Genomic DNA, 9934 nt, shown 5'->3' with positions numbered 1-9934 from the left:
CTCCATACCAGAGATGAGACTAGGCACTAGCCCCTTCATAACTCGGGTAAGGCTAGATTTTAACCCCTCCATAACACAGGTGAGGTTAGGTGTTAGCCCCTCCATAACACAGGTGAGGTTAGGTGTTAGCCCCTCCATAACACAGGTGAGGTTAGGTGTTAGCCCCTCCATAATACAGGCGAGGCTAGGAACTAGCCCTTCATAACACAACTGAGGCTAGTCGCTAGCCCTGTTATACCTTGTCGTGGTCTGGTTTTTGGCATCTCACAGATACAAGACAGAAATCTTGAGGAACAGAGATTGATCATGTATCATATATGAAACACACACACACACACACACACACATACACACACACACACACACACACACACACACACACACACACACACACACACACACACACACACACACCTGTCATTGGATCACATTCTTTTAGCAGAGTAAACCTTATTGAAGATTTAATTTGCTAGCCACTGGAAGATTGATTCTCATTCCTGAGATCCACACCACTGTCACTCCAACAGTCATTCCAGTGATCCACACCACCGTCACCACACCAGTCAACCCAGTGATCCACAATTCCGCCTCATCGTCATTCCATACACAATTAACAATGTAAGGCTTGAGTGGAGGAATGTATTAAGTAATTAAGACATTAAAGGAAGGTACCCTGATTCCGATGAAGAACTCTTGATCCAAGGAATTGAAGCCCCCAACCTGTTTTTCCCCCTTGCATCAAACCTAACTGACTCCCACTTCCTATGTGCTGTATGACCATTACGGGTTTAGCGCTGCTTCATATAAAATCAATAATAATAATAATAATAATAATAATAATAATAATAATAATAATAATAATAATAATAATAATAATAATAATAATAAGGAACCTGTTGTGGGAGGGAAGAATGGTGTTACTACTGATGTCCAGGATCCATTACATTCCTCTGCAGTGCATCTATACCACGTTACCTTCAGTACATCCATCTTGCCCAATGCATGGTATGAGTGTGTGTGTATATATATAAAAGGAAAAAAAACACACGGTTAAACATAAAACAGTGGAATACTCTGAGTGTTTTTCCATGTTCTCTCCCACACAAAACACATACCGAGAAGCTGAGACATCCTGAAGCAGTGGTTCTGAGCGTTTGTTAAGTGCCTGTAACAACCCCCCATCCTTTCAGTTTTTTAATTATTCCATAATAGAGAGCTTGCTACCACCTGCAGCTCACAAGACTGCCATCCCCACGAGCCCCTTTGGGGCGGGGCAGATGGCAGACCAGAGGCCCGTGAGGGCGGGGAATGTGGCTAGGCCTGGGGACAGTTTGTCCCAAAGATGAGGGGGTACTTGTACCTCCTCCCATGGGAGACTTAAGTCTCGAGACACTCCCCAGATAGGGAGCCAAGGCCGGGTCACCACTACTTGGAAAAGACCCGGGCCGGGAGAATACCGGCGAATAAAAAAAAAAAAAAATTATTCCATATCCACGATCTAAAAATGCTTAAAACTTTAATCTCTTTCGGTAAAGCTCTTTATTTTTAAGATCACAAATGGAAAGATGAAGTAGATGAGTGACACAGTTATGAATAAAAATGTATGTACACTTAATTACAGTTAAAATTCATTTATCTTATTTAGCGGGTCTCTTGTTGTTGCCGTTCATTACTGATAATGTTGAAACGAGGTTCTCTTTATATAAATTTCTACACGCATGTCATTACTTGCATGGAGATGGCTTCTAGCCTTTGTTTTTATGTGTAGAAGTGTTGAAAAAGCTGTCTCAGGGAAACAGGTGGTGACAAGTGGTACCAGAGCTTCCAAAAACTTTGTTTGCTAACTGTGGAAACGTTTCGAGTTGCGCACACCATAAATTTTCGACCCTTATTGAGTCAAATTTCATTCGGATTCCTTTGTTAACTTTTAGTTCAGCAAGATCATGGAATCCAGATTCCATGATCTTGCTGAAATTAACATCTCTCTGCGGCGACAGTAACCTGGGAAAGACGGAATCAGTTCCTGCAAATGATTTTTTTTTCACTTCAGTCAGGATGTACAGTTGTTTTTTTTCCCCCACCAGTCTCATCGGGCGAAGGTAAATTAGCAAAATTTCCGTTCTGAATGAGAGTTATCCAATTTAGATTTCGGGTAAAGGCTAACAACTTTTTCCTTCAGCACTCAGAAAACGACTGAGTAAATGTCCAAGGAACCGTGCAAGCAGTGAAACTGCACAAGTACAGTGCTAGTAAACATGACGGTGAAAGAAGCGTTCAGAAGAAAACAACAACATTAGCAAACTAGTAAAACGGAATTTGTTACAGCATATAAATATTTTTTCAGTGTCTTTCATGAGACAATATTTTGAATTGATCAGCACTTCTCGTGGCCCCAGATTTGCTTTTTCGTGCCTCCCATGTGTGTACTGGTACCCCTGGTTAAGAACCACTGCTCAAAGGTGTCTTCAGTACTTTTTCACTGTGATAACATTACGTAGTTACACCTACACGTATGTGTGTGTGTATATATATATATATATATATATATATATTTCTTAGGCTTGTAAGTTTGTGTTCAGTGTTCTTAGGCCTGTGATAGGACTATGGATCCTCATAACCTCACAATGTTATGTCACTAGCGGCATCTGAGGCCTATACATACATACATAAATATATATATATATATATATATATATATATATATATATATATATATATATATATATATATATATATATATATATATTTCTTATATATATATATATATATATATATATATATATATATATATATATATATATATATATATATATATATATATATATATATATATATTAAATTGCACACCAGACACTCATGACACCTGAGGTGTATGTCACCTATCACACAAGTGTATATCAGGTTGTTAAAGGTGGAGGGGGGTTTCTCAAGGAGGGGGAAGGGGTAACAGCACCACTTGTCTGTCTCGTCAGTGACTAGTGCAGTAGGGCTGTACACACCCTCCGGCACCATCATTGTATTTCCGCACAGCACCAGCTTATATACTCTAAAATCTGGGTGAAAACGTTCACTGTCCAACGACGAGGTATGACGCTGAGTGCATTGCCGTGTACTCAGTGCATACACTCGAGATGTGCACCTGTGATACAGCCACTACACAGGTTAGGTCTGAGACCCGTCAACACAGCCGCACAGTGTTTGTACAGTGTAACAGTTCAACAGGTCTTGGCTTGGCGAGAGGTGAAGTGGCGGAGCCTAGATTGGACGTGACCACAGGCCAACGTGGGCGTAACCAGGAGTCCTAGATGTATGTGATCAGGAGGCCTTGGAGGGCGAGACCAGGAGGCCTAGATGAGCATGACCAGGCAGCCCACACTTCATCCCGTCGTGAGGTCCGCCCGCCCCCTGCCCACGCCCACGCCCACGCCTACACTCTCGCTTTCAGAGTCATCATCGATGATTTCTTCGTCGTCTTCATCCTCGATGTGTTTAGAAGCTCTGTCGGGAGAAGCGGAGGAGGAAGAAGAGCACTTATCTGAAGTGGAGGCGCTTCCTCCACCTCCTCCCCCTGCTGCTGCTGTTGCTCCTCCTCCTCCCCCTCCTCCTCCTCCACTATTTCCTCCTTCACCTCCTCCTTCTCCTTCGTCTTCCTGCTGAATTCTTTTCTCTTTCGTCCTTCTGTTCTGGAACCACACTTTGACCTGGAACAAGAGAGGGATGTGTGTGAGGCCCAGTGCTCTAGTAAATTATATTCATGTTGGTAGTGGTAGTGATAATTCATCAATCAGGAAACAGGACAAATGATGAACTGCAACTGGCTAAGCATCTGTTGACTTACCTGAGCTCGGTTTTAAACCCTATTTGCAAAAATAGGGCTCATTTCACACTGGAAGGTTTGATGTCATGTAAAGTAAGTTACCTTTTGTTCCTGTGTTTGATTTATGTTTGTGTGAGTAGCTAAGAACAGAGTTTTTAGCTAGAGTAAAAAGCCTAAAAAAAACTCAAGTTTATATATACTATATATATTTTTACCACCAACTATTTTCTGCAGTGTGTTTGGGATAAGATCTCCTAGTCTGACCATGATTTTGTTTTCCCTTTTTGCAACGACTTTGTTGACGAAGAGACTGTTGTCGGATGGTGCTGCTGTCTCCTGGGGGGCTGTAGTCTGCTTGGACTGTTGCCTGCTGGGACTGTAGTCTGCTTGAAGTGTTGCCTATTGGGACTGTAGTCTGCTTAGACTTTTGTCTGCTGGGACTGTAGTCTGCTTGGACTGTTGTCTATTGGGACTGTAGTCTTCTAGAAGTGTTGTCTCTTGAGACTGTAGTCTGCTTGAAGTGTTGTCTATTGAAACTGTAGTCTGCCTGAAGTGTTGTCTATTGAGACTGTAGTCTGCTTGAAGTGTTGTCTATTGAAACTGTAGTCTGCCTGAAGTGTTGTCTGTTGGGACTGTAGTCTGCTTGAAGTGTTGCCTATTGGGATTGTAGTCTGCTTGAAATGTTGTCTGCTGGGACTGTAGACTGCTTGAAGTGTTGTCTTCTGGGACTGTAGTCTGCTTGAAGCATTGTCTGCTGGGACTGTATTCTGCTTGAAGTGCTATCTGCTGGGACTGTAGTCTGCTTGAAGTGTTGTTTACTGGGACTGTAGACTGCTTGAAGTGTTGTTTGCTGGGACTGTAGACTGCTTGAAGTGTTGTCTATTTGGACTGTAGTTTGCTTGAAGTGTTGTCTATTTGGACTGTAGTCTGCTTAAAGTGTTGTCTATTGGGACTGTATGTCTGCTTGAAGTGTTGTCTATTGGGACTGTAGACTGCTTGAAGTGTTGTTTATTTGGACTATAGTCTGCTTAAAGTGTTGTCTATTGGGATTGTAGTCTGCTTGAAGTGTTGTCTATTTGGACTGTAATCTGCTTGAAGTGTTGTCTATTTGGACTGTAGTCTGCTTGAAGTGTTGTCTATTGGGACTGTAGCCTGCTTGAAGTGTTTATTGGGACTGTGTACAGCAACAAAAGCTGTCTTTTGAGTGAGTCACTTGCTGGTAGTTCGTCTCTTAAGGTTGTCTACTGACATAAACATTTGTGACTTTTCGTTTCATGAAGTCTTGATATTTCGAAGTTATTAGCATTTAGAAGACATTATTATCTACAGGGAGAAGCGATAAACTCTTCCTGGGTTATTTAAGCCTTATTTAAGACTTCCTTGTCTTCTAGGACTCACACTCTCCAGTCTTCGTTTTCATTGACCGTAGATCTTGTTTTCTCTGGAAAATAATTCCGTTGTTCGAGTGGCATCTTCAGGCGAGCTCATTTTTTTTTTGAGACAGGGTCTCCATAGTTCGTAAACTCTGCCTTGGCCAAGTGGAACCTGTCTCTTTGAGGTAGACAGACTGCACCACCTGCTTCCTCTCAGCGCACAACAACATACTGGTTAGGGAAAGCATTTACCTGTGTTTCTGAGAGGTTGAGGGACTGCGCTAGTTGCTTCCTCTCAGCGCCCACAACGTACTGGTTCTTCTCGAAAGCTTCTTCCAGTTTCAGCAGCTGACTCGGGCTGAACGCCGTCCTGATCCTCTTGGGCTTGCGGAAGGGCTGTAGAAGGTAGGCCAGTTGCTCGGGACCTGCGTCAGGAGAAGCTTCATTGAGTAAATTAAATATATAAACATATATGATAAAGTGGATATGATAGAGTGCATATATGATAGATATATGATAGAGTGGATAGGGGAGCAATGTGGCAGATGTTGCAAGTATATGGAATAGGTGGTGAGTTACTAAATGCTGTAAAGAGTTTTTATAAGGATAGTGAGGCTCAGGTTAGGGTGTGTAGAAGAGAGGGAGACTACTTCCCGGTAAAAGTAGGTCTTAGACAGGGATGTGTAATGTCACCTTGGTTGTTTAATATATTTATAGATGGGGTTGTAAAAGAAGTAAATGCTAGGGTGTTCGGGAGAGGGGTGGGATTAAATTATGGGGAATCAAATTCAAAATGGGAATTGACACAGTTACTTTTTGGTAATGATACTGTGCTTATGGGAGATTCTAAAGAAAAATTGCAAAGGTTAGTGGATGAGTTTGGGAGTGTGTGTAAAGGGAGAAAGTTGAAAGTGAACATAGAAAAGAGTAAGGTGATGAGGGTATCAAATTATTTAGATAAAGAAAAATTGGATATCAAATTGGGGAGGAGGAGTATGGAAGAAGTGAATGTTTTCAGATACTTGGGAGTTGACGTGTCGGCGGATGGATTTATGAAGGATGAGGTTAATCATAGAATTGATGATGGAAAAAATGTGAGTGGTGCGTTGAGGTATATGTGGAGACAAAAACTGTAATCTATGGAGACAAAGAAGGGAATGTATGAAAGTATAGTAATACCAACACTCGTATATGGGTGTGAAGCTTGGGTTGTGAATGCAGCAGTGAAGAGGCGGTTGGAGGCAGTGGAGATGTCCTGTCTAAGGGCAATGTGTGGTGTAAATATTATGCAGAAAATTCGGAGTGCGGAAATTAGGAGAAGGTGTGGAGTTAATAAAAGTATTAGTCAGAGGGCTGAAGAGAGATTGTTGAGGTGGTTTGGTCATTTATAGAGACTGGATCAAAGTAGAATGACATGGAGAGCATTTAAATCTGTAGGGAAAGGAAGGCGGGGTAGGGTCGTCCTCGAAAAGTTTGGAAGGAAGGGGATACCTGGAGGTTACCTGGAGGTTATTCCGGGGATCAACGCCCCCGCGGTCCGGTCCATGACCAGGCCTCCCGATGGATCAGGGGCTGATCAACTAGGCTGTTACTGCTGGTTGCACGCAGTCCAACGTACGAGCCACAGCCCGGCTGATCCGGCACTGACTTTAGGTATCTGTCCAGCTCTCTCTTGAAGGCAGCCAGGGGTTTATTGGCAATTCCCCTAATGCTTAATGGGAGGCTGTTGAACAGACTTGGACCCCGGACACTTAAGGTGTTTTCCCTTAGTGTACCAATGGCGCCCCTACTTTTAATTGGGGGCATTTTGCATCGCCTGCCCAGTCTTTTACTTTCGTAGGGAGTGATTTCTGTGTGTAGATTTGGGACCATTCTTTCCAGAATTTTCCAAGTGTCGATTATGATATATCTCTCCCTCCTGCGTTTCAACGAGTACAAGTCAAGTGCTTCCAAGCGTTCCCAGTAATTAAGGTGCTTAACAGAACTTATACGTGCAGTAAAGGATCTCTGTACACTCTCTAGATCTGCGATTTCACCTGCTTTGAATGGAGATGTTAATGTACAGCAGTATTCCAGCCTAGAGAGAACAAGTGATTTGAAAAGGATCATCATTGGCTTGGCATCTCTCGTTTTGAACGTTCTCATTATCCATCCTATTATTTTCTTTGCACGTGCGATCGTGGCACTGTTGTGATCCTTGAAAGTGAGATCCTCAGACATTACTACTCCCAGGTCCTTACATTATTTTTCCACTCTATTGTATGGCCAGAGACTGTAGTATACTCTGTTCTAGTTATTATCTCCTCCAGTTTTCCATAACGGAGTAGTTGGAATTTGTCCTCATTGAACATCATATTGTTTACCGTTGCCCACTGGAAAACTTTGTTTATATCTTCTTGGAGGTTAACCGCGTCCTCAGCAGATGACAGCCTCATGCAGATCCTAGTATCATCCGCAAAGGATGATACGGTGCTGTGATGTATATCTCTGTCAATGTCTGGTATGAGGATGAGGAATAAGATGGTTTTGTGGGCGAGGGGCTTGGACTTCCAGCAGGCTTGCATGAGCGTGTTCGATAGGAGTGAATGGAGACGAATGGTATTTGGGACCTGACGAGCTGTTGGAGTGTGAGCAGGGTAATATTTAGTGAAGGGATTCAGGGAAACAGGTTATTTTTATATAGCTGGACTTGAGCCCTGGAAATGGGAAGTACAATGCCTGCACTCTAAAGGAGGGGTTCGGGATATTAGCAGTTTGGAGGGATATGTTGTATATCTTTATACGTATATACTTCTAAACTGTTGTGTTCTGAGCACCTCTGCAAAAACAGTGATCATGTGTGAGTGAGGTGAAAGTGTTGAATGATGAAAGTATTTTCTTTTTGGGGATTTTCTTTCTTTTTTGGTCACCCTGCCTCGGTGGGAGACGGCCGACTTGTTGATATATATATATATATATATATATATATATATATATATATATATATATATATATATATATATATATATATATATATATATATATATATATGCAGTAAGATTACAGTAAACAGGTGATTTCAGAATATGCAAAACAACCACTCTGAAAGAATAGAGAAATTCCAAGCGCTTTCGTGACTACTCACATTATCAAGGAACTATGAAAGTAAAGCATCCAAGGAAGCTATATAAGGGGTCTGGCCAACACCTCACTATCAGATCCCACAACGGTTAAACACCTGACGCGCGCCGACCCAACTGGATAGGTCCTTTGCACAACTCACCCACAAACTATTCTACCCATGAAAATTTAAAAATTATTATTTGTCCAGTGTATTATTAAATTCTTCCCAAATTCTATTAATTATAAATGGATCTAATTTATATAAACCAAAGGAAATATTCATATTATTGTCAAAACTGCTTTTTATGAAACAAGATTCAATTATATTTCTGTCAACCATGGACTTGCTTGATACCACTTTCTCAACTTTTTGAAAATCAGTTGGATGGTTAAAATCTCTTACATGAATAAACAGAGCATTGGAATCTTGTCCAGTTCTAATGCTATATTTATGTTGTTTTAATCTTAGTTCGAGATTTTTACCAGTTTGACCGTAATAAACTTTATCGCAAATTTTACAAGAAATCTTATAGACACATCCATCAGCATTTTGGGGGGAATTCTTTATCAAAAGTTTTTTTACTGTATCAAGATTTTTGAATACAACTTTAATATTAAAAGTCTTAAGAAGAGAAGGCATATCAACCAAGTTTTCATGGTAAGGGAGAACCAACATATTTTTAGTTGAATAAGGCTGGTTGTCCCTTTTTGGATTGTAAAAAGTATTTCTAGCAACTTTAAAAGATTTATCAATTACATTTCTTGGGTATTTTAAATCATTACCTATTTCATAAATTTTGGATATTTCCTCATCTATGAACTCAGGACTACAAATTCGTAAAGCTCTCAAAAACATTGATGAGAAAACAGAAATTTTGACTCTATCTTGATGCGAGGAATAATAGTGGACACAGGAACAGTTATTTGTAGGTTTTCTGTAAATTTTAAATTTGAATTCATTATTACCCTTAATAATTAAAACATCTAGAAAAGGCAATGAGTTATTTTCTTCAAACTCAACAGTAAAGTTTATAGAATGGGCTAAGCTATTTAATTTTCCAAGGAAATGGTGTATATCTACATTTTTGGGCATAAGACACAAAATATCATCAACATATCTGAACCATTTAGCTCTATTAGGGAGGATTGTGTTAAGCAACCTTGTTTCAAAAAATTCCATGTATAGGTTACTAAGAACAGGTGAAAGAGGATTTCCCATTGCCATACCAAACTTCTGAGTGTAAAACTTATCATTAAATACAAATTTTGCATCAACAATGCAAAGTTTAATAAGTTTAATGATAGTAGGAACTGGCAATGGTAAATCACAGTTAACGAGTTCTTCAGATAAGAAACTTAATAAATCATCAACAGGAACTTTCGTAAACAAGGATGTAACATCAAAACTAACCATGTTAAAATCATTTAAGTCAGTCAAGGAGCTTAATTTATCAACCAAGTCTATGTTGTTTTTAACATTAAAGTTAGAAATTTTGCCAACAATAGGGCTCAAAATATCAACAAGCCATTTGGATAATTTATATGAAACTGACCCTATGGAGCTAATAATTGGTCTGACTGGATTCCCTGGTTTGTGTATTTTTATTAATCCATACATGTAAGGTAAAGATGGATTAGTGGA

The 9934-nt window shown here is 40.3% G+C and overlaps 1 protein-coding gene across 1 annotated transcript in view; it reads right to left on the bottom strand.

Moving 5' to 3' along the window:
* Positions 1-2819: 2819 nt before the first annotated feature.
* Positions 2820-9934, bottom strand: part of LOC128692155 (homeotic protein empty spiracles) — a 109940-nt gene continuing 102825 nt past the window's right edge. Inside the window, exons 2-3 of the mRNA XM_070085164.1 lie at positions 5443-5615; positions 2820-3701 (exon numbers count right to left, since the gene is read on the bottom strand). Of these exons, the coding sequence (XP_069941265.1) occupies positions 3378-3701; positions 5443-5615 (497 nt within the window). The 3' untranslated portion in view covers positions 2820-3377. The remainder of the gene's footprint in view (positions 3702-5442; positions 5616-9934) is intronic.

The sequence above is a fragment of the Cherax quadricarinatus genome, chromosome 15, assembly GCF_038502225.1.
Source record: "Cherax quadricarinatus isolate ZL_2023a chromosome 15, ASM3850222v1, whole genome shotgun sequence".
Classification (NCBI taxonomy): Eukaryota; Metazoa; Arthropoda; class Malacostraca; order Decapoda; family Parastacidae; genus Cherax; species Cherax quadricarinatus.
The sequence above is the reverse complement of the archived record's forward strand: the minus strand, read 5'-3'. Positions and strand labels throughout refer to the sequence as shown.